Below are 25283 nucleotides of genomic sequence, written 5' to 3'. Positions count from 1 at the left end.
TGGTGGCGACGGAAAAACCCAGAAGGGGTGCGTGACCTGGAATGTAGGGCACAAAAGCACGGCGGAGATGAGGAAAGGGAGAGACAGAGAGAGCGACAGAGGGATGAGTGATGTTTGAGGGATTAAAAGATCACGGGGAGTCCTGAGGTGTGCTCCCCTCTACAGGAGGCAGCAACGATAGAGAGGGAGATACACCTGGAGATGGAGAGATGAGAGGGGACGTTTTGAGAGGGAGGGAGGGTTGCGGAATACAGGAACAAGCAGCTAACGAGACAACTGTCCTTTCTGCTGTCAGTGTCACAACAGAGAGCTTACCTACCGACAATGCTGCTGTAACTGTAATGTGTATGTGCGGCCCATTTACTTTGTACACTGCTGTGTTTTTCACGGCCAGGCCTCCATAGACACGTCTGGTGTCTAAGTACGACACACACCCACGCACAAATCCACACAAACACAGAGGGCAGAGAGGTAAGAAAGGCGTGGGCCTACAGCTGTATTATTACGAGGCCACTGCAACCAGCTAGGGCCGAGGAGAGAGTAGAGGTATTGCTTCTCTCACACGTTCACATTCACCTGGTCATCTGACCTAACCTTCCCTAACAGCAATCAGCGCTAATCTGACTTCCTCCAGAATGGACAGCCTTTCATCTAACTTCCTGCAGAGAGACTAGACTAATCTGACATAATCTAGAGGGACCATTTTCTAATCTTACATCCTCTGGACTAAAGAGACCAGGGACCGGCGAGCGAACTGATCTGACGTCCTCTAGGAGAGACCAGCCTCTAGTCTGATGTTCTCTTGAGAGACCAGCCTCTAATCTGACATCCTCCGGAAATATCAATATCTTGAGTCTGAGAGACTGAACCACTGGTTCATTTTATACTGAAACATTTCAAATGGGAAAATATTTATATAGAGAGAATCAGTGAGAGAGATAGAAAGAGAGTGGGAGATTAAAAAAAAGAAACAGAAGAGAGACAGAGACGGCGGTAGAAGAAACAAGAGTGGGAGTGATGGGAGAAGCAGATTGGCTGCTTAATTACCTCAGGATTTATTCAATCAGCAGACGGCCCCTTAATTAACGGCACTAATTATGCTATCGAAGAACTTCCTGTCTGCCTGAGTCTGTGCCACCTAGACTGGGTCGGCCCGCTTGCCCCCATCGCCATGGCGGCGAAGGTGATGACCTTGTGATAACCTGAATGTTCATCAGTCAAACGACTGTCCCCCGTAATGGCGACGCCACGGCAACGGAACACTGGGGCCGGGCTAATCTGTATTCAAATTACACGGCAGCACACACAGAGGTGCACTCCCCACCCATAACTCAGCCAGCCGGACCCCCCCACACACACACACACACACACACAGACGTACACACACCCCGCCCGGCCGATGCCAACCCATTATCATACGTTTCCCAGGTAGGTGAGAGTGAGACAGGCCTATACAGGAGAAGGGCTGATATTGAAAATATTAATCAAATGTCCCCCCACGCCCACTTAATGGTCAATCTGAATTAATTAATTGTTGGGAGCGGTGGAGGCAGGGAAGGACAGTGATTGGTTGCATGAGGGAGGGAAGAGGGACTGATGGGAGGCCATGGGTGAGACTACAGTCATTGCGGGAGGTCACACACTCTGCTCTACTGAGGGCTCGACCTAATACACACACAAGGGCTTGACCTGGACACTGTTTTACTAAGCAGGTTTCAGCCTAGGCACACACCACACACACTCACAGGGTGTTTGACCCTCTTATTTAACGCCTGAACCCCCCATGAAGATAATTGAAGGGTGGTATTTATGGCTTTGGATATGGTCGCCAAGCCAACTGAGAGATTATGGAAATAGTCCCTATAAAACTTTAATGGTGTTCAGGTCTGCTTAATGCAGGCCAGGACAGAGAGACACACGTGAGGCAACAGCAGACAGAAGATCCACACCGGTTCATGGCATTTTATATTCCATTTTTCATTTTAGTTAACCTCATTATAGTATGTGCACATCTTTTTTTGTGTACAAATATTGACCTCATCTCCAGATCTCATAGATGAAATGATATCGGTTTGTAACCTGTAATTAATTCTGCCTGTCAGTTACTTATCTCTGCCTGTCCATTAGATTAACCTTCCAAAACAAACAAATGTTGTTCAACAACATTTTCACCCAGTAACTGTGTGTATTGGTTTTGGAGAGTGCCAGTAAAATGTTGGAGCCATATTTGTTTGTCTGTCCTATTGCGCCATCCAGTGGAGAATTAAATAAGTGTATGAACTAGAGTCGACGTTATAGTTGTCTGAATCACCCTCTTGTTCCTCCTTTTATTCTGGCACACACAGACAAATACATTTGTGATTTAAGACAAACATACAACATGGCAAAGATTTGATTCAATTTATTTTGTAATATATTCGAAGTGCAGACACTGCACAAAGCAAGCACCAACTCAGTCCAGACAAGAGACGCCATTTTCATCTATTGTGACACTTTCTTGCTGACTGTTCTGTATTTGGCTGATGTAGATAATATATTATTTTTTAAAGATCCAAGGTGCATTCGAGTTCACAGAGTTTGCTGTCTTGCATGATCTAGTGAACCAGTTCACATATTCCAAGTCCAGGATCAAACACTATAGTAGAGCTGCTACATCCACTTAATACTGTAAAATCATATAATAATAGCAAAATAAAAAAGTGCTGGTAACAATAGTAATGTAATACAGTAAATAAATGCTTAAAGAAAATAACTAAAGCTGCAAACGCCATACTCAGACGTCTTATCTCTTACATTCGAGCCAAACAGCTAACAAAACTTCCCAAACATACAGTATTTGATTTGATTTAAAAAAGGGTTATAGACTCCCTATACAGTTCAACCTGAGAATTCATTTCCAAAACATTACTGACCCCACACACCACGACATGACGGGTCAAACCAGTGCAGTTTAGGAAGCAGCGGTTCTCCACCCATCATTCAATGTTCCTAAAAAAGCTAAGGTGGTGTGTGTGTAGCTAGGGTAGTGTGTGTGTCAGGGTTCAGTGTTGCTGAAACAGTGCAAGCCTGGAAGTCTCCACCGAGAGCCGCTGTGTATGCGCAGGTCCAGCCACTCCTGCTGGGCGTGGCCTAAGGCGAGGTAAGACTCTGGGGGAGAGGTGGTGGGGAGGTCAGGGGTCAGAGAGTTGTTCCCCTGGTTCAGGGCCTGCTGGCAGACCGCCCCGATCTCCATGCTCTCCAGGTTGTTCATGCTGCCTGCTGCCTGGTCCACCACACTGGCACTGTTAGGACCTGGCCGACAGATGAGGAGCGGTGTAAGTGTACGGCACGCGCCTGTTTGTGTGTGTGTGTGCGTTCTGCACTACATCAAGCAAGCAGACCTGATACTATCACAGTTTTGTAGTACATGTGTAAGAGTGTGCGTGGGTGCAGACTCACAGCATCGTCTGAAAGGCTCCCAGCCTCGGGAGGGCATGTAGGTCTTGGCCAGGGGCTGCTGGAGCAGACAGACGATGGCAGAGTCCACCTGCTGGAACACCCTGAGGGAGAGCAGGCGCTGGTGCAGCTCCTCTGACAGGCTGTACTCCTCAGACCGGATCAGGTCCCGGATCAGGTCGAAGTCCTGCTTCAGCTGCAGAGCACCCTGGATACTGAACGGGGGGGAGGTGAGGGTGTTGGTGGGGTTTGTGTTTACTTGAACCCTCTGTTTGAAGGTGTATGAGTGTGTGTGTGTTTGTGTGTGTGCGCCTTAACTTGAAATTGTCCTCTAGAATTGTGCGAATGTGCATCTGTGGACCTTTACCTCCACCGAGAAAGTATTTAGGTGTTTTTGAACTTTGGTTTTGTGTTTATTGCTTAATAAACGCCCTTACCTGGGCTGATCCTGTCCCTCGTTGTGCTGTTTTCTTAAGTCATACGAGGTATACAGTGTGTGTGTGTGTGTACCTGAATTTGATCTTCTGTTTGAGGATGTGCTCCATCCAGGCCTCCATGAAGGCGGTCATGGCCTCCGTGAGGGCGGGGACCCTGGCCTCCTCCGGCAGGGGCTGCACCCCCTCCAGCACCTGGCCAATCACACTCTGAGCTGCCGACGACGCATACTCACTAGGGCTTCTGGGAAAATCTGCAGGAGGGGGGAGAGAGCAAGAATTTTAACAAAAGAAGAGCAACCAGTATTCATCAGAACTTGAGATCGAAAAAACCACACAGTGGATGTTTCAGGCTGTGGTGATAGTGTGACCCTTACCCATCCTGTAGGTTAGCCTCCAGTGCTTGGCGGATGGCATGGTCTGCTCAAAGATTTCTCCGGACATCTTCTTGCAGTCCATGGAGAAGATCCTCATAACCATTTCAGAGAAGACCTGGAGACATCCATTATTACAGAAGTTCCAGCCCAGGGGCCAATGTATCAAACTCTGTAAATTCATCCGTAAAAGTATGCATATGGAGGAAATGGGGAAAACTCTGTACCCGGTTTCGTACAAATACTGTTTTTTGATCTTCTGATCTTAGTTTTTTTATGAACACTTCAAAATTAATTTGTAAATTAATGTCTTTAAATAATTCAAGCGCTTTGCAAGTACCTCATCATTAATATGACTGTTTTCAAGGGTTTTCCAGAACTTTAATAAGTCAAATTCAAGCACTTTAAGCACCTGGTACAAACCCTGTCTATACGCAATGTTTTTCTCAGATTTATGAACACTGTATACACGACCGATATTACACGTTTGTCTTCATAGATTCAATCAATTAACCCATTGTGAAAATGGGTTCTTAATGAGAAATGGCTACGGCAACAACAAAAACGGTGAAAAAGAAACTTTACTGAATGTGAAATGGAAATCTTAATTACCAAAACAGGAGGAGGATCTTGTTTAGGCTGGCAGTTATTTGAAAGTTGATGGAGTAAAATTGATGGGGTTTTTTCTGTCTAAATAGGCTAAAGTGATATAATTGGCATAATCTTTGGATAACATATACAATTTACTAACATAAATCACTCTGTGTCGCAGTGTCACATCTCAAAACAGCGTACGCATGGGTTCTAAAGTGTGCAGAAGGATTCACACGCCACCTATTTTCTCATAAATCTGAAACTGTGTAGAAACACTTGTTTCTACTCCCGTTTTCATGCGTATGCACCTTTGTACATTAAGCCCCAGGCATGCCAGCCCTCAGCCCACTATTCTAAACGCACGTATGTACATTTGGAAGTGGCCACAGTGTACTTGGACGGGTATGTGTGTTGATCCCATGTCCCATCTCTGTCCCTCACCTGCAGGTGGGACATGGCCTGCCGCAGCTGGGCTATCTGCTGCCTCATCAACACTGGAGGAAGAGGATGATGTGGAGGATCTTCTTCCCCAGCCAGGGTTTCCATTTCCTGCAGGAAACTCTCTACGGACGCTCTCAGCACCTGCACACACCACGGTTGCTAAATACATCTAGAAAGCATCGTATTCTGACACCTATCAAATCCTGCCAGGTCTACAGAAGCTAGTATGAGAGGTTAGATTCGGGGGTTCAATAATAACAGGCGTTTTATTTGGGGCACGCCTTTCAAAGCACTCAAGGACATATTACATAAAATGGGCCTAAACAGTGAGTGAAAAAACTGTGGAGGTTAAATATAAGTCTAAAACCAGGGGATTGATCAAACAAATACACTGGGAAAGATACAAAAGACTAGAGGTTATAAGGCAGTGCGGAATACATGTGTTTTGAGGAACATTGTGAATGTGCCAGGTTGTGGCGGGCTTTGGATTTGTGAGGATATGAGTCTGTTGTGGCTAGCCATGAGCCTGCCTACCTTCAGGTCTCCCTGGGTGACCAGCAGGAACTTGTTGAGGCTCCAGGATGAGAGGAACTGGTAGGCCTTCCCCATCACCCACAGGGTGGAGGTCTGGACAGAGGCCAGCGCTCGCATCGTGCTGCCCCGGAGGAGCTCTGTCCTGTGGGAAAAGGCCTTGCCTGGAGCCCCTGGGGGGAAGGGAAAGATTGGGTCAATATCAAGTTATCCAAGCCTGATAACGACCATTAATTTGAATCTGGTGTGTTGTGGCAGGGAAACGACTAAAACATGCAGAACAGGAGGGGGCCCTGAGGACCAGGATTGGGAACCCCTGCCAGAGCATTGATTCCCAATCTGTGGGCCGAGGCCCACTACTGGTCTATGAGGGTAATGCAGGTGGGCCGCCAAACCAATTAAAACTAAGTATCAAAATATCTGTCAAATTCGTATACATTTTTTAATGACATTTGCCTTTTTATTCATCATGACAATCGCCAATAGTTACGCTTGGCACGTTGACAGTATCCCAACTGTAATTTCTGCGTTACTGACATTTGTGTATTAACTTGAATTGTGTATAAGCACACAAGCAGTTTGCTATTTAACGTTATGTTATATGGAACTATGGGAATGGCTGTAGTTCTGCAGGTTACCTCTCTTTACAATGTGTGCTTACTGTGGCGCTGATGGACACTTTGATTGCTCAAAAGAAAATTGCAGTGAAAGAGAACTGTTTGTCGTCCGTGGTGTTGTTAAACATGTGTGATAAACACAAATTAAGTGAACGGATGTGTTGGGGGGGCCACAATAATATTTGAGCTATTCAAGTGGGTTGCGAAATGGAAAAGGTTGGAAAGGGTTGCCATAGAGATACAGGGATTCATTTGTAAGGTAACACTGGGAACGGGTAACAGGGAGGACAAAGTTTGAATTACCAGGTGTGTGTGTTTTGGGGGTGAAGGTCGAGGACTGGGCGAGTGGAGGTTGGCGTTACCAGGTGTATCTGTGTGTGTCTGTGTGTGTGTTGGGGGCGTAGATCATGGACTGGAGGAGCGGAGGTTGGAGTTACCAGGTGTGTGTGTGTTGGAGGTGTGGCTCAGCGCCCGGAGTGTGGTGAGGAGGGGCGAAGTCAGCTGGAGGAAGTGTTCCATGGTAGATGTTATCACCATGCTGCCATCACGGTCCGCACTCGGGAGACACTTGTCCTTCAGCCCAGAGCCCAAGGACAGACACAGCACTGCCAGAAAACATCAGAGAAGAAGAAACAAATCAATCAATGAATCAATCAGTCAATCATTAACGAGCTGCTAGTCAGAGATACTGGACTGACCATGGTCCCAGTGTCGGAAAGCTGTGCTGGTCAGGAGCTGAATGGTAAAGTCATCTAGAACTCCTTTGCACTCCTCTGGAACCAGCTCTGAAACACACATACACACACACACAAACCAGCACCCAAACTTATTTTCATACGTTTACACTTAAAAGTCATCAGAAATCCTGGATAAGCTTGCGCAAGGTGTCCCACCTGTTCTGCAGAGTTGTTTGAGCCACAGTACCAGCTGAAACAGCATCTGATCGTTCCACTGGTTGACGCTGCCTAAAGTGCCCCCCGGTGGCGGATGCTGGAAGATCATGAGCAGGGCCCGCCCACACTGCTTCCACAGAAGACTCCGGTATTGGCCGAACAGCTGTAGACACGCTCCTGACTGGCCTTTATCCAACCACTGCACAGATCTTGGACGCTTCGCTTCCTGCCTTGCTTGCTCAGGGGGTATGGTTTCTCCGTTCACAGGAAGTGAAGGTCTGGAACAGTAAATAGACTCGGTTCTAATGGCTTCTGTATCCTCCTGTCTATGCTTCTTTTGGTCATTCATTGTCCTTTGACTTAATCTTTATTTGTATTCTACTGTATTTACTCTATACTACTGTTATTCACTGTATTTACCCTACCTGTGACCATCCTGTGAGGAAGCTGACCCCTCCGGTCCCTGGGTCCTTTCTGGTCGGTCCGTTCTGTCCGGTGTTTGTCTGTCCGTTCTGTGGAGGATTTGGTCGATTCTGTCCGGTGTGTACAGTATCCGGTCCATTCTGTCCGGTGTTTGTAGTCTCCAGTCTGGTGTGTGTCTGTCAGGAGCAGGTCTGTTGGACACGTGTGGGGCCAGGAGCTCTGTGGAGGACACCAGGGCTTGGAACAGCAGCTCCAACGATCTCCGGTCCTGCCGGATGAAGGCTCCCAGGGGCAGGTCAGGGGACCAGGGCTGGGGCTGGGGTTGTAGCTGGGCCTGGGGCTTCTCCTCCACAGGGTGTCGCTCAGGGTCTGGTTCTGGGGGGATGTGATAGCAAAGAGGGGGTAGCAGAGGAAAATCGTGCAGCAGCTGTTCCCAGGTAGGTGTTGGGGTCCCTGGGTGGAGGATCTGGGTGGTGAGGCCATTCTGCTGGGAAGCCCACCGATGCAGCTGCTCTGCAGCCATCCTTCCTCTGTGTTCCGCCAGGATCCTCATCAACTGCACCACAGGGAAGGGAGAAAGGTGGTTCCCCCTGGAGCCAGGAGGCCTGGCCTGCAGCCCAGGCCAACCACAACCCTGCAGCACCTGGCTCCTCCACACCCTGGTACTGTGATGGGCGTTCTGCTCCTCCAACACCTGGTTGTAGAGCTCGGCTGCAGCCAGCATGTCTTCCAGAGTGTCCCGGGGAACCCTGACCAGCTGGGACGAGGCGAGGGCGCCCAGGACAATGTCCACACACCGCTGCATCAGAACCAACGCCTGCAGGCCCAGGAGGCCCAGGGTCCGACGCATCCCCTCCAGCAGGCCTGTCCTCTGGAGCAGGACAGGTCGCAAGTAGGGGTCGGATCGGGCCCGGATGCACAGCGCCTCCCAGTGGCGGACGTGGATCCTCAGCTCCTGGCACAGGCTGGCAAGACCTGGGCCCTGGCTCCAGGCCGAGTTGGGTCTATCCAGGAAGGGGCTGTCTTCGTCTCCTAGCTCCCCAAGTTCCCCCTCCAGGAAGCCGGCCAGACGGGCCACATACTCTGAGGCTACCCTGCTCCTGCGGGCGTACTCGTGGAGGAAGAGGAGAAGAGCTCGTTGTTCTAAAAGGTTCTGTAGCTGGCCGTAGTGTTGGCTGAGTGAGGCAGAAGGAGGGTGGTGGAAAACACTTCCTGCCTCTCCTGTACCTAGGCCCCTGACCCAGCCCTGGGGAAACCCCGTACCTGGTTCCCGCACTACCTGGCACTGCTGGGAAGCTCCCAGCATGCCCTGTTCCAAGCGCTGCAAGCGCAGTGAGGAGCGGGAGGTCAGGTTCTGGTATGCCACAAAAGTGTCCTGACTCTCGCTGTCCCAGGGGTCATCTTCGGCCTTGCCACCAAGCAGCCAGCGCAAGCTGGGGTTGAAGCGGGTCCTCAACAGGGCCTCGGCCCTCTGGAGGGACTTAGAGATGGAGTTCTGGGACCAGGAGGCTGAGGTGGTAGGGTCAACCAGCAGAGGTATTCACAAAGACAGATATTTGATAGGAAATGTATCACAGTGTTTCTATGTTGATTTTGTTGTGGCGGCCCGTATTATGCAGAAGTAGTTTTAATGAATAAATAGTGGGTTTATTTGTATTACTTGCTACAGAATGTTTAGCCTATCAAGATCAAATGAAGCAGACAGTGTAGATGCTTTCGAATACCTTAATTGATAGGCTACTGACCATTTACAATACGTTGTTATGTCAATTATTAATTGGCAGCATTAATGCCATTTACAACATACTTTATGAGTGGAAGGTCTCTTTAAGTAGCCTAACCTTATTGCTTTAGACGAAATAGGACAAAAATATGTGCAATATTACATTAGCTATTAGACTATTACATTAACCAGCTAAAAAATCCTAGAGGAAACACTGGTATCAAATGTATATTTATGTGGATACATTAGAGACAGCATATGGAGAAGGACTCAATATCATACCATCTAGTCTGTCCTTAGAAAGGGGATCTTCACACAGTCCATCTGACCAGGCATTGGATCTCCCCTGAAAGGAATAAGATGAGATAGATGAGAAATAATCAAGCATTTTTCACACAACACAATGAAAAGTTTAAAAAATTATGAGTTGATGAGTGGAAGGCTGTTTCTGACCTGTTCCTCCTCTGAGAGTTGATTGTTTTCATTTACAGGGCAGCCCTCTGCTCTGTCTGGGTGAATACAGAAACACACTTCATGGGGATGCATAACACACTTTAGACATCGTTTGTTATTACCCATATGGGTAAAAAAGAGTCACAAAGGTAGGTAGTAAGTATGTATTTTGCACCCGCTGTTTGTGTGTGTGACTGTGAGCATGTGCAACCATGGATGATGTACCTGCAGACTGGTTCTCATTGACTGGCCCCTCTGTTACCATGGCAGCCCCACTCTTGTTGTCGTCTGGAGAAAAAACGGACTTCTGAGCCATACCTTCATAACCACCTTGGAGGAGAGGCATATCAGTACAGGTTCTGGTGCCAGGGGCCAGGCCTGCAGAACAAGGGAACAGCTCTCCCCCTGGGAGCCCTTCAGGGGCTAACTGGCCTCACTTTACTGGAGAGAAAGTATAATGCTAAAGAAAAATGAATCAATATGAATCTGCATTTATGTATTCCTAGTTCAGTGGCTGTAAACACTAAGCATCTGTTCTCATCATAATCTCTGTATGAGTACTCATATTGTATTCTACCCACTCTCATGGAAAATAACCATGTTTTGGTAACCAATAACCAAAAGTGAGTATTAAAACCAAAACCTGTGTCAGCATGTCATACCGTGATGTCTTTTGCAGACTTTTACTATAGTTTCAATAGACCCTGTTTCGTAGGTGACTGTCATAAGTGTGTCAATACTTGCCCAGCTGTATCCAACACTTATCACAAGCAGTCTTAATCGCTACCTGGCTAGACGTGAAAGGGCGAGTAACCACTCGAGAGAAAATTCACAGGCAATATTTATGAATGTCACTTGAGGTACCCAGGACTTGTTGTTTAAGATACGAGATCAGTTGTACCTCCGTCAGTAGTTGTAGCTAGCTCAGCTTAAACTGAATGATCTGAGAGTAATGGGTCAATCCTTGTGGATGTTGTTGTTCTTGCCCGTATAAGTACCCATAGGCTGCTTCAGTGGACAGCCTGCTAAACAAGCCTGCACTTAAAACCTCTACACTTCAAACTCGATGTCAACATGATAATATTTTACGACTTTACGAACCATGTGACAGTGAAATGTTAACAGAACCACGAATTCCTAATTTACATAACAAACTTTAAAACATATAACATAAATCAAATAATACATCTTATAAATCAACCAGTGTAGCTTACTGGTTAACCTACTTGAACATTTAAAGTGAACGCGTTGGTAAACTAGCAACATACCATACAGTACTGAGGTAGAGCTAGCTACTTCTGTACTGGTACTAACATTACCTTACAACTTGGCAGAGACGAGCAGATGGGAGTGTTGTGTTCACCAAACAATGGTAAAGACCAATACCTGAGGTTAGTCTCCGATTTGATGGTCCTGGGTCCAGGGAAGGGAAACAATCGTATCTTCTTGATGGTTCATCACCTTAACTTCACAACATCGTCCTTCCTTGTTCTCCATGATAAAACGTCTATCTACAGCAGCTATCTCGAACGTTTCCCTATTAGCCTTATTAGCTTGCATAGTTCCACAGAAAAACATCTACCATAACATCGATTACAAAGAGTTCTATTTATGCATTCTTGACATCCCCACTTATCATTAGTAACAGTCAGCCTTTTAGACGTATTATTTAGCCAATCCTATTTTAAGGGATAGCTGGCGTTAATCCTTTAGTACTCACGAAAAACAGACATGGTCCATTTTTAGAACAGCTACTGTACGGTAGTTAGTAGCACGCTAGCAACATCATGAGAGACAAGCAACCAATTGGAAAAGGCGTCTCTTGTTGTTATGGTTAAGGGGAGGAGCCACGGCTGTGTCCCTTGGGTTGCACAATTTGCAATGTGCGTTTTAGAAGTGGGTCCGTCTACCTGGTCATATTTAATCCCATGCCGGTGTGGCGAGAAAAAACGCAATTCCTCGAATAAATGGATTCGGAAGGCGCAGACTCAAAAATACATTTACAATCTGAGGAACCAACGCTTTGATAATCCATCTTTTTACGATTTATAAGATTCTGTATGTTTACTGCATACCAGGGGCGATTATAGGATCAGACCTTTAGGTGGCTCAGTCCCCAATGAGAATGTGACATGGATACAGTGCCTTGCAAAAGTGCTAAACCCCCTTGCTAATAAATCACTCATTTAACTGAACACAATTAAAGATCCTGTAAAGCAAATTACATGATTTGCTTCTCAGTACATTATATATGTGTGAAATGAGTTCCTGAAAGCATGTGCAAAGCGTGAAAACTTTGTCGCACTGAAATGTGGAGTTAGACCGTTTCTCTTCCGTTTTCAGCTCAGGTTTTGTATAGGCGGAGCCAAAACCCAACCGATCTATGTCACAACGACATTCTATGTCAGATCACAGACCTTGGTAGGATAGGACCCTCTCTCTCAAGCAGAGAAGACTGCCGATTTTCTCACGATTTCAAAGCCTAATTTAACATACTTGTCTGTTTTTTTTCCATTAGAATTTAGATGGGTAGTTAACTTATTATCTAGTTATCTTCTGTGGTGTGATTAACTAATTTTCAATTCCACTTTATAGGATATTTAAAGGTAGCCTGGTCCTAACCAGACCCTCGTACATTTCATTTGTACAGAGGGTCTGGGATCGCTCCGTTGACAAGCATTAACTTCCTTGAAGGCGGGTACTCTGTTGAAGTTTAAAACTATTGGATCTGCCCAGAGCCACTCTGATCTGCCATAAACAATTGCTAGCGTTCGCCTTAACCAACTGCTTCACCACGGAGCTAGCTGCCGTAGCTGGAAAATCTAACTTTTCCCGAACCTCGTGGGAAGGAGGGCCACAACATCATGACCACCAACAAAACTCAGCAAGGATTTTTTTTGCTGCGGCTTTAGCTTATGGACATTTGGCAGCGTTGCCACAACCACAAAATAGCTTTGCTCGCATCTTACTCCGCCGCCATTACTGAACTACAACTCAAACTAGTGCACAAGATCAACGTAATCGCTCTCACCACTCCCATTGTTTGCTGATTGGCCGGTTGAAAATCAACTTGCAAAATCTTACTTACGTACCGAATGGCCAGACCTAGTACAGAAGTAAAACCTAAATTGAGCCGAAGTACGTAGGAGGGCAGAACCAGGCTAATTTAAAAGGTGCAATGGATATTAAACCTGTTTAAAACCATTTTGAACTTGTAATTATTTGTCATCTGTCAACAGACACATTTGCAAACTCTTACGTTAGAGCAAGGGTTCCCAAACTTTTCAGCCCACGACCCCTAAAACAATGGAGAGGCAGTTAGAACCGAAACTGTACTGTACTGTAGCTAGTGGTACATGCCAGTGGAGCGAGTGGTTCGTGCCAGTGGCTAGTGGTACGTGCCAGTGGAGCGAGTGGTTCGTGCCAGTGGCTAGTGGTACGTGCCAGTGGAGGAGTGGTATGGGCTAGTGGCTAGTGGTACGTGCCAGTGGAGCGAGTGGTTCGTGCCAGTGGCTAGTGGTACGTGCCAGTGGAGGAGTGGTATGGGCTAGTGGCTAGTGGTACGTGCCAGTGCCTCTACTGGCACCCAGTGGTATGGCCAGTGGAGCTAGTGGAACGTGCCAGTAGCTAGTGGTACATGCCAGTGCCTTCGCTGGTACATGACAGAGCTAGTGGTAGGTGACAGTGCCTCTACTGGCACCTACTGGTACGTGCCAGTGAAGCTAGTGGTACGTGAAAGTAGCTAGTAGTACATGCCAGTGCCTCCACTGGTACATGACAGTTACTGTTCTGTCGATAGTGGTACGCAAGTGTCTTGTGGCAGTTGCATTGGGTGTCTTACAGCTTTTGTTTACTGTCATGTTACTGCCCTGTGGCCATTTTAGAATAGAAGAACAGGCTATAAACTTTTATTTTTTAAATATGTGTGGCGGCCTGCGGAAACCCGTGGATGTCGTGGCCGCTCAAGTCAACTGCTTATTGACTTATGTTCTTTAATCAGTACTTTCTAAACAGACAAGGAATTCACTAAAGATCAAATAAGGGTCCTCTATCTCTACACCTGCTCTGCTGCAAGTGGACTTCTGTTAGCACCAAGCAGGTAAGAGATACACCTGATGAGGACATTCACTGTGGGACGTGAGTGGGAACCGAGAGAGGAATATAGAGATAAAGACAGAACTACAAAAGCAGTGTATACACTATTGAAATAATTATGTTTGTGTGTTGGTGTACATCATCAAACATTTAAGAGGTTGATTATGAGTTTTGCAGTTGATGTCTGGACTCCTGCTGTTGCTAAGGCAAGAGCTGACGGAGCCAAGCTTCAGAAAACCCTATTACACCAGAAGCAAGAGTTGTATATACAACCTTTGTGGTATCTCATCTTCAGTAATGTTTTTACCAACCAACATTCATGAGGATCTTCGGTTTGCTCTCTGTCATAGGACACTAATTATGTTTTTCTGTTTCAAGTGGCAGACACTGGAGATGAACACACAGCTCCAGATGAAGGTTTTCATGGAAGAGTCGAGCATCATGTATCTGTCTCAGGGTCAGATTGACAAGTGTAAAAATAAAAGGCTCCAGTTTTTGTGTGACGTTCACTAAGTATCTTGTTTAACAAGACTTTATTTATATATAGCACATTTCATACAATAATTGCAGCTGAAGGTGCTTTACATAAAATAAATAAAAACAATAATACAAGTGATAAAAGTAATAATAAAAATAGCAAACAATAATATAACTAATAAAAGTAGTAAAACCATTCTGAGATCAAATTAGTTAAATGCTTTGGTAAAAAGGTATGTTTTAAGCTGTCTTCTAAAAATGTCTAGCGTGTTTGCTTCCCTAATATTTATGGGTAATTTGTTCCATAGTTTTGGGCAGAATTGACAAAGGCTGCATCACCAATCTTCTTCTGACTGCTTCTGGTGACCTCTAATAGGTCTGCATTTGATGATCGTAGTGTTCTAGCTGGTGTGTAGATTAAAAGAGAGCTAGCGTGTTTATCTTTTTATTTCAGTGAAGTCCATGTAGATGTAAAGAATATTTTTTCCATTCTTCGTCAGAATTTGGCAGGAGGATCTGCTTCTGAGAGACATTGGAATACATTTACATTTAGTCATTTAGCAGACGCTCCTATCCAGCGCGACTTACAGTAAGTACAGGGACATTCTCCCCGAGGCAAGTAGGGTGAAGTGCCTTGCCCAAGGACACAACGTCATGTGCACCGGCCGGGAATTGGACTGGCAACCTTCAGATTACTAGCCCGATGCTCTACCCGCTCAGCCACCTGACTCCCTATCAACGTTTAATGTCTCCAAAATCACCCACAAAAGAATCAGTGAAAATAAATTTTGAAATGGTGAAAAACTTGTTCCAAAATAGCTTTTCCCTTAATTTTCTGAGACTGTGTAGCTAGCGTGTGGCTGATCAGGTTTTGAGACGGTCGGTCATGGAATGCAAAGCAATGGGGCTATATAAAACTGCGTTGCCGCTATTTAGAAAGGACCTTATATGTTTGAGCCATCTATTCAAAATCACCGTTAGTTATTGAAGACCGTTCACAGTCAACATGAAAACATTAGAGGAAGGGGTGTTTTTAAATCCGCTATTGGAATTCACACAGGCTGTAACCCTAATACCTAGTCCGTCCTCACAAAAAACACACCACACAAACCTCCGGAATTAATAATTTCACTTTGAATCACAATTTCACTGATCGCCAGCAAGAGGAGCCATTAATTGAGTTACAAAATGCTTCTATATTACTCCTAACTATTATAGTTTGAACAGTTAACATAACATTAGCTAACACATCCAAAGTTAGCCGATGCTCCTCACAATGCAAGCTCTAGCTCTGCTTAGCTAATTTAGCTAGTGCCATTTTGTTTTAATATAATTATCTAGCTAGCTAATTTCAAAAGTCTACATAGAGGTAAGCTTAGCTCGAATTGTTCAACCAATTGGTTTACTTCTTGCTCCTTCAGTTGCATGCAGTGCAAATTCTGCAAATTTGTCGCATCCATAATAAGTTTTTCAATGACAACCCGGACTGTATGAGAATGGAATAAGAGCACACAGCAGAACCTCATTTTCTGGAGCCTTGTGACTCCACATTAGACTGCTGAAGTGTAAAAACTCAAACACAGCTTTGAGATCCCATGGTGGACAACAAAAAGAGGACCAATAAAGGTTAGATAATTTTTAGTATGTCACAAAGACTGTGACATCCGACAAGATACATAGTAAATCAAGTGAACAAATACTACAACATTTGTAATGAATGCAAAAAAGCAATTGATCACAATGCTGACAAACCTGAAGGAGAGTACTTTACTGAAGCTGAAGGAATTCAAACCTGGTGCACTTTGTCGGCCGTCGCAAGAGGCCTTTGACCTAGTCCGGCAAATTGAGGAGCTGTTCCGAACCAGGACCAGTGCCTCCCTCATGGATCTCCAAAATTATGGATGTGCTGGAGTAGGAAGCTATGGTGATTGACTGCAGGCTTCCCTCCTGTCATGATGTACAAAAAAAAACTTACCAACAGATACATCAGGCTGAGGTTGAGAATCGCAGCAAAGCACATACGGACTGAAAGAAAAAGGGCTCTTAAAAGACGGTCATCTTGGAAGCAAAAGCCAGACAAAAAGAGCAAAGAAGAACCAGCAAAGCCAAGCAACATCTAGGCCTACAACAACCAGGCCACCATCAAACACTTTTATCGTTGCCATGGAGGTACTCGGTCTGACTTTTGCATCAACAAATGTCCCACAACCTACCTTGATTTCAGCTTCTATAGGTATGTGGATTCCCAGGACCAAGGTCAACATATCTGCTTCATCTACTTCAGAAAATGCAAAATTGTTTGTTTGTGGTAACTGTCAATTTACATACTAATATCCGACATCATTCTATCCTTATCTTACAGCCTCACCATCAATAGCCCCACTAACCAGCTCCGTCATCACTCCACCGCTTACAGGAACGGCAAACACCACAAGCCTCTCCTTTGCATCACTAGCTGCATCACTCCACTAGCCTCACCATCACTCTTACACAAACAGTAAGTTCATATAATGTGTTTAATGTAAAAATTAAACAAACGGGTGCTACTTAACTGAAAATATTTATAAAAAAATCTGTAATTTGGGAGAATTGACATTCCATATAATTGTTTATTACAGCCTCTCCAACTCTCCACAGACCCACTTACCAGCCATGTCAATGCAACATCAACCTGGGGCCTGTACTACGAATCAAGATCAACATGCTCTGGATTACTTTCAGTTACCCGGCTACGCGAAGCCTAACAATCGCAATCACGATAAGCAGTAGCCTACTACGACGGCGGTTATCAATTCTCTAATTCAACCCAGATCTTTCCAATATAGAGACGTGCGCGTTCACATAAAGGGGCGGTGATTGCACCGTATGTCCAATCGCAAACATGGAAGAAACAAGAGCCGCATATTTCACGCAGGAGGAGCAGACAATAATCTTACAAACTTTGTTTAATCCTCCAGCGTGAAATACAAGTATATCAGGAATACAGACATAATATAGGCAAAATTCAACAAAGTCGCTGCTGCCAATCTGGCAGAAAATAGCAGACGCTGTAAATGCGTAAGCTACATGACTTATTGAAGATGTGATCATAATTACACGTGTGCATTCCACAACATTAAACTTTTGCTGCTGTGTTATTTTAGTTGCAACCGTGCAGTGGCAAATGATTGTGGGAGCAAATAAAAAATAAAAACATAATTCAAAATGGTAAGCCAATACTTATTTTAAGGCCAACAGGTACAAGGCTGAATTGCCTGAACTAGTCCCTTTTTTAGGATATCTATCAGGGTCACCCCATGATGGAAGGCAGTGGCAGTGTGCCGCCCCCTACCCCGTCAGCCACCCCCCGACAGCGTCCTCAGAACGAGCACCGCTACTACCTGGCTGCGACAAACGAAAACGAAACTGCTGCACGGCAAGCAGGGGTTCCTGCAGCTGCCTGAAGGGGGCGCCAATATGCCAATTCCCCACAAACTGAAATGATCGATAAGAGAAAACCGCGCAGAGATTTCTTTTTTTTTCATGCTCGTGCGCCCCCCACGTGACATGAAAAAATGCCGCCCCATCCGGCTGCCCGGTCTGCCCGTGCCTAAAACCGCCCCTGATGGAAGGAGTGGAAGGGGGAATTTCTTCAGACCCTGGTGGCAGCAGGTTGGAAGCCCAGGCATATGTATGTTTCAAGTAATCAAGTAATGTGACCATGTTCATTCAACAATTATTGTGTTTACCACTTGCAACACAGATGGTGAGAGTGTGTCAACGTGTGGCTGTAATTGAAGTGTCTGTGGTGACTAACTGATGGTGGTGGTCTCCAACATAATACACAAGTCCTTAAAGTGCTAATTTCAAATATGACTTAATTGATTAAATTGCTATGGTGTTAAACTCAGCAGGAATAGGAATGTCTTCCTCCCCCTGAGCCTAGAGCCTCCACTTCAAAGCCAAGACAAAGACACAAGGTATAACTAATGAACCTTGTAATAGTCAAATGGACAACATATTAGAGTCCAAAGTTTTTACAAAGGGCACTTTGGAAATCTATCACTATCACTATCATCTAATCACTACATTAATCAGAATATGGTGGCAACAGCCATTAAAGAAAATCTGTTGCAAATTGCGTGGCAGACCGAGTTCTTGCTCAGGTTCTCTGCATCTAGCCTGGTCCTAACCAGACCCTCGTACATTTCATTTGTACAGAGGGTCTGGGATCGCTCCATTGACAAACGTTAACTTCCTTGAAGGCGGGTCCTCTGTTGAAGTTTAAAACTATTGGATCTGCCCAGAGCCACTCTGATCTGCCATAACCAATCGCAAGCGTTCGTCTTAGCCAACTCTTTCACCCCTACTGTGACGAAGCTAGCTGCCATAGCTGGAAAATCAAACTTTTCCCGAACCCCGTGGGGAGGAGGGCCACAACGTCATGGCCACCAACAAAACTCAGCAAGGATTGTTCTTGCTCCGACTTTAATTTATGGATATTCGGCAGCTTTGCCACAACGGACCGAATAGCTTCGCTCACATCTTTCTCCGCCGCCATGACTGAACTACAACTCAAACTAGCGGACAACATCAACGTCATCGTTCTCAGCCACTCCCTAGTTCGCTGATTGGACCTACAAAAAGGGAGGGAGCACATGCTACTTTGCTTGCTTGTACTTGCAGTCGCTGACAAGCTAGTGGGTGTGTCGGCGACAACGGTACAGCTAACTTATTAGGGCTGTCTGCCAACAATACATATATAAAAGGCCAGAGTAACACATTTTAATATTCCCTTTGCCCTTCAGCATGTACATGTTTGCCCTTTTTGTGCTTTGTAGAAATGCCTCCACCCAAGAAGAAGAAAGGGGACATACGAAGCTTTTTCAAAAAGCAGTATAAGTCAGGCGAAATAACAAGCCATACTAGCAGTGGTAGTGACCAGGCTTTCAAATGCAGATTCTACTGTGGAAAAAGTATTAACATTTAAGCATTTATTAACTGGTGATATTATATGTTACCCAGGGTATTGTTAGAGCTAAACCTAGCTTTTGTAGCTAATCTGTCAACCAAGGTTAGGAGTCTAGCCTCGGACAAATTCACAGTTGATGGACTGTCACTGCATTGCTAGACAGGTGCTGGAAAAAACAGTTGGCAATGTGAATAAGTTAACACTGTTGGTTATTCAAATATAATGAATCATTATTTGATTATTAATGTCCAAATAACACTGTATACAATATGGTAGGAGGGTTAAACTTGCTAGCCATAGGATAGGCTACAAAATGAATGAATCATTTTGTATACAGGAAAGACGAATGATGAAAACACTCCAGATGTAGAGCAGGCTGAGGAAACAGCATCAGGGCTTCAAGTGAGGTTTGTGATAATAAAACATTTTGTTGTTCAGCATTACAGTCTCATTATCACAGTCTCTTTTTTTGGAGAGTGCAATTTCTAGCTCTTTAAGGATAGCCTAGTATACCGAATGTCATTTTGATTTACGCTCCGGGGGGGGGGGGGGGGGGGGGGGGTGATAGGTGGATGTCCCCACCAAGTCTGAGACCAAACCTATGCCCTTGCATCACCCACACTATAAAAGTACCCATAGCGAAATAACGAAACGCTATGCATACAGTCTGTGGGACTGTGAGTGCACAGCTTCAATGTGTCGCATTGGCAACATACGGCTCAAGAAGCTGGCAATATACGTAATTCCCTCTGCTAAGAACCTATATCTTTCAGGAAGATACTCATGAGGGAATGCAAAAGGGTTTTGTCAGTCTCTAAATATTATATTTCTTCTATGAACGGTGACGACATTATCAGAATCAGAATTGGTGTTTATTCGCCATGAAAGTTTGCACAGACAAGGAATTTTCTTTGGCAGGAGAGCCTACCTAGGCAGCCATTATCGGCGCCAACTGCCAATTATCGTCAAGAATGAGTTAGTGTGCGGGGTTTTTATACCGGTTGATCTCTGATCTCCAACTTAACCTGCTCCCGACCAGGTTAGCCGTTCAGCATGTGTTACCATGGTGATCGACCCCGGTAACAAGTGACCCACTGCCGTAGTACAGAAAACCCTGGTTTGAACCTGAAGTTACCTCGCTAACACCAAATCTTGATTCGTAGTACAGGCCCCTGGTCATCTCTCCACCAGCCTGACAATACCTTGTTGCTGTTTCGATAATAATCATTAAAGTTATCGTCTCCATGCAGTTATAGCCTACTTTCTTTTTACTCTCATCATCCACACTTGTGCTGATGATCTTATCACAAGGTAATTTATCCTTTTGATTAATGCAGTAGGCCTAGTAGCCTAGATGCTGTCAATATGGAATAACAAACTAAATCAATGAAAGAACTGTTGTTGACGTTAAGCCCTGAATCAACTGTGAACTGTAGCCGATTGTTGTTTGTGCCGCAAATAGCCTACATTTTTTATATGTATAATATCAATAAAGTGAAAAAAAAGTTTTATGATCAAGCCTTGGGCCATTCCGTGGCACCCCTGAGCATGCATCACGCCACCCCAGGGTGCCGCGGCACCCACTTTGAAAACCCCTGATCTAACTTACAGCTAAGCAAGACTTTTACTGTAGCTAGCTAGAGAGCATGTGTATCATAACCAGAAGTCCGTTGGTTTGTAGTCTTTCAAATTAGTTCTCGCTATCGGTGTTTGTTGGCATACAAAGTTAGTCTTCTCTTATTAGCCAGTAGGGGAGACCGGGGCTGGTTGTCACACTTTTTACTCTTGCCAGTATTTCTCAGCACCAGTAAACTATAGAAGCCACATGTTATTATTGGTCCAAAGCTTAAGGTCTTGGGTGTGAATTAATTTCACTTTTATTGGCATAACATGTTTTTACATGAAGTAATAAGCCACAAAATACACTCTGAGAAAGTGTGGGTGGCGTTGGTTGTCACAGTCAATTGCAATGATATTTGCAACAATAAATTAATATGTTCTTAACCTTTTCACACAAAACAATTACAAATATTCTTAACACAAGGTGTAATGTGTTTCTGCAAAATGTGTTTCAATCCCATTGTGTTTATCCACAGATAGACTCTAAGAGGCAGGCATGGAAATATTAAGGCTTTTAATATTATAAAATGTGAACAACTTTGGTAATAAATGGATTACAAAACGCAACCAATTAATTTCATTCAAATTGTGTATTATTTGTATTACAGCCCTAAAGAAAGAAAACAGTCTATTCAAAACAAGTTTTATGTATGAACACAGTTATTTACATTTTCAAACAATAGCCTGGTTTCTTCTAAGTAAGTGCTTTAGAGTAAATTAGCTTTGTATCTTTGTGAAATCACATGTCTGTAGGCAGCTTTAGGTTTACTAATTTGAATGTTTTTAAAATTAGGCTAGTAAATGTGTATCTTAGTCAGAATCACAGTTTTGGCAGATGTAGTTGGAGACTCCATAAGGGGTGCACTCTTTGTGTGCCCAATTCTTGCACATAACGCACTGTAGCCATGTTTCTTTCGGTCGGCTGTTAGAAAAGGGCTCGATACACACAAGACAAAAACATTCCTCTTCATCAGAGGATTCAAGAAGCTTTGCCATTTGTTTGGCCTTCTTTTTTCCCTTCTCCACACTAGTGGAAAACTGAACATTTGATTTTTTTGACCTTTTTTGTGGGAAGATTCTCTTTTTTGCCTGTGCAGTGGCTTTCTCCCTCTCAAGGTCATCCTTAACTGGTGTGTCTGTTAAAATCATAGTTTTCCTTTTTCTCTTTTGTGCTGTTTTCCTTGGTCCAGCTTTCGGATGAGGGCGGATTTCCTCTGGACTTTGAGCCAGAGACGGACCAGGCTGGTCTGACGGCTGTGTGGAAGGTCCGGGATGGTGTGGGTGCTGTGTGGAAGGTCCAGGATGGTCTGGGGGCTGTGTGGAAGGTCCAGGATGGTCTGGGGGCTGTGTGCTGCTGATAGGGGGCAAAGCTGGCTGGATGGGCACAGGACGGTCTGTGACAAATGATGGCAAAAACTCAGACTCGTCAAAAACATCCCTATTAAAGGGATGGATGCCAGTGACTCTAAAACCTGCCTGAATATTCACAGGTGATGCAGCAACTGGATAAGCAAGGGCAACAATTCCAGGAATCATAAATAGTCATTGTCTTGCCAGGATTTCTTACCATCCATGCATCACTCGCTGAATTTATATGATTTTTGAAGGGCCCATACACTGTCCGGTCCAGTGGCTACAGTTTGTGGGAGCAGTGAGGGGGGAAGGACAGAATCACCAAGCCATTTCTTTTGGCGTAGTCTAGGCCGTCGATTGATAAATGAGAGTTATGGTTATCTAAGGTCAGTAATGCTGGTTTTTTCCTTGCTACATTTTGTTTGTGTAACAAAGTGGGTCAAGAACTCCAGAAAATTCTCTTATTTCATCCAACCGGATGGGTTTGCACCTCCTTTGCATCCAGGTGGGCCATTGTTGATGAAGTGGTCCCTGAAGTTGACTCTTGGAAACACAAAGTAGGGGGGAATGCTGTTTCCTATTGCTGACACAGCACAAGCTACGGTCACAAGTGTTCCCCTCTCTCCAGACGTGAGAGATCCCACTTGTTTGTGACCTCTTTGAGCCACTACCTTGTCTGGCTTGTGAACAGTGGTCACACCTGTCTCGTCCATGTTCCAAATATCATTTGGTCCAAACTGATGTCTTTTCATGACCTCTGTCAGGTTATTGAAGAAAGACTCAACATTCACCTTATTGAAGCTGGTTGCTCGTGCAAGGCTTGTAGGCTGTGGGGCACGAATGGAGAGGCTTGGGTGGTGTTTCAAAAAGCCTGAAAACCAATCTGCACCTGCAATACTGCACTCACTCCATGGCTGTGGTATTTTAATGTTCTGAGCAACTGCATATTGATATGCAAGTTTTCGAACTTCCTTTGGTGAGAGACCGTAGTATATTTCACATGCCCGTATTAAATATGTAGCTATTTGCTCCTCTTGGTGGTCTGTGAAAATCTGCCTATTTTTTAGGTAACTTACACGAACAGGTTTGTCATGCCTCCCTTCTATGTCTTCACTGCTCATGGTTTTGCAGTATCGAGCCAGCGTTCTGTAATTTATATCAAACACTGCTGCTGTACTTCGGATACTTCTCCCCTGCTGCTTCACCTGTCTCACTGCCTCCAGCATAACATCTGGGGTAGTCTCCCCTCTTGTGGTCTTTTTTTAAAACTTCCTCACCATTTTTCTGCCAACAAAAATCAAGTAAAGTGTGACTATGCTTTCAAAAACCTCCATTGAAATACTATGTCACACTGTCACACTGTGACAACCAACCCCCATACTAATGTGACAACCAGCCCCATCTGAACTTCTGGGGTAAAAGTTTGGCTAGCAACCACATAGCTTGACCTAGCATCTGATACATTTACTGAAACTCTAGCTATTTCCTTCCATTCTTAAACAAAAGTTTCAGAATTAAGATAGGCTAAATGTACTAAGTTACAGAAGAAGTTTTAAACAAAAATAAATTACTATTACCTATTAAAATGTGAAATATCTCTCTTGTGTCAGGAATGATTGCTCTTTTTCCAAGCTGACAGGAATGAGCTCAAAAAGAGCGGGAAAACATTTGATGAGAGCCATTTTACACAGCGCCCCCTAGTGTGGCTGTAATTGGCTCTGTGACAACCAACCCGTGTGACAACCAGCCCCGGTCTCCCCTACATCTGATTAGAGCTAGTAACAATGAATCGCAGATTAAGGGGTCCCTTCTCGTCCAGCTAGCTCTCAACACTCGGCAGGAATTTCAGGTCCACTCACAAACTATTTATCTCAACAAGATGCATCTACTACTGCATCAATCAAAAGGATAAATTACCTTAGCGATCGCCAAGATCCTTTATTTCACACGGATGAGTTCTTGTTTGAGCGATATCGATTCATCCGACAAGGACTAATTTATTTGCAAGACCTTCTCGGGCCGTAGGCCTACATAGCAAATATCACACGCCGCAGCAAGCTATGCATGAGCTTATGCTGCTGTATGTGAATAACGCTATGTTTCAAGAAATGTCTCATCTGTTGTGCCTGTGCTTTTTATGTTTCACTGTGGGAGAGTGGGAAACGTCATATCGATTCCTTTTTATGTCTTGACGTGAAGAAATTGACAATAAAGCTACTTGAAACTTTTACTGTGCTTCAGATTCTATGCATAGCCTTGAGGTTTTTCGCGTCAGGTAGGCTACATTTTTATACAGTATAGGTGATGCAGAAAACATTGGCAAAGCCGCAGCATGCGTTGCTGTAAGAAAAGTGTACGCTATTGGCGCTTAAACAGCTGAGGAATCAATTCATATTCCCTGGCCGTGTCCCAGTCAATGAAATCAAAGAGGGATTTACACATAGGCCTACATGCATATGATATCAGGTCAAATGGGCCATCAGGTAAAATGGGCCATTTAAGGTTTGGGGGTCCCAGCCCTGACAAGTAACAGGGGATTTGATTGCTTTATGGTTGCTATGGTGGGCGGGCCAATAATTCAAACAAGACTGCACCAGAAAGCTCCATGGTAAGTAGCCTGGCATACCAAATCTAAGTTAACTATTATAAGGATGATACATTTATTTAAAAAAAAAACATGCACATAAAAAAACTATGCGTAATATCTGTCTTGATGGCATCAATCAGAAATAATGTTGTTAGTTTGGTATGTTAACATATTTTTTGCAAAAGTGATGTTTTTCTTGGTGGCCCAATTTACCTTAACCCACTGAGGTAAAATGAGCCATCATCTGTGTCCCTCACAAACACACATACACATGTGTGTGTG

At 44.6% G+C, this 25283-nt stretch overlaps 1 protein-coding gene across 6 annotated transcripts; it reads right to left on the bottom strand.

The window, feature by feature from the left end:
• Window positions 1–2385: 2385 nt before the first annotated feature.
• On the bottom strand, window positions 2386–12066 carry ccdc142 (coiled-coil domain containing 142). Of its 6 annotated transcripts, none has more exons than XM_084697280.1 (14): window positions 11238–12066; window positions 10144–10206; window positions 9919–9974; window positions 9748–9811; window positions 7745–9251; window positions 7320–7597; window positions 7125–7211; window positions 6864–7031; window positions 5813–5982; window positions 5279–5419; window positions 4247–4415; window positions 3946–4123; window positions 3439–3650; window positions 2386–3291 (listed from the first exon to the last, which is right to left on the bottom strand). In XM_084697280.1, the coding sequence occupies exons 2-14, from the start codon at window positions 10181–10183 to the stop codon at window positions 3035–3037; spliced, it is 3327 nt and encodes a 1108-aa protein (XP_084553406.1). In that variant the 5' UTR covers window positions 10184–10206; window positions 11238–12066; the 3' UTR covers window positions 2386–3034. The 6 variants fall into 6 exon arrangements, with proteins under 6 accessions (XP_084553406.1, XP_084553401.1, XP_084553400.1 ...); XM_084697275.1 differs by having other exon boundaries at window positions 10144–10378; window positions 11305–12064; XM_084697274.1 differs by having other exon boundaries at window positions 10144–10359; window positions 11305–12064.
• Between the last annotated feature and the right edge of the window lie 13217 nt (window positions 12067–25283).

Source organism: Hypomesus nipponensis, chromosome 1 (assembly GCF_054491055.1).
Source record: "Hypomesus nipponensis isolate SF chromosome 1, ASM5449105v1, whole genome shotgun sequence".
Lineage (NCBI taxonomy): Eukaryota > Metazoa > Chordata > Actinopteri > Osmeriformes > Osmeridae > Hypomesus > Hypomesus nipponensis.
This window is presented reverse-complemented; position numbering and strand designations above follow the sequence as displayed.

Coding starts and splice junctions, on each gene's coding strand:
- ccdc142 (XM_084697275.1), bottom strand. CDS start 10,264: ATGCCTCTCCTCCAAGGTGGTTATGAAGGTATGGCTCAGAAGTCCGTT. Junction 9,252..9,747: donor TTCTAAGGACAGACTAGATG/GTATGATATTGA, acceptor CTACCACCTCAG/CCTCCTGGTCCCAGAACTCC. Junction 4,416..5,278: donor AGGCCATGTCCCACCTGCAG/GTGAGGGACAGA, acceptor ATGAATTTACAG/AGTTTGATACATTGGCCCCT.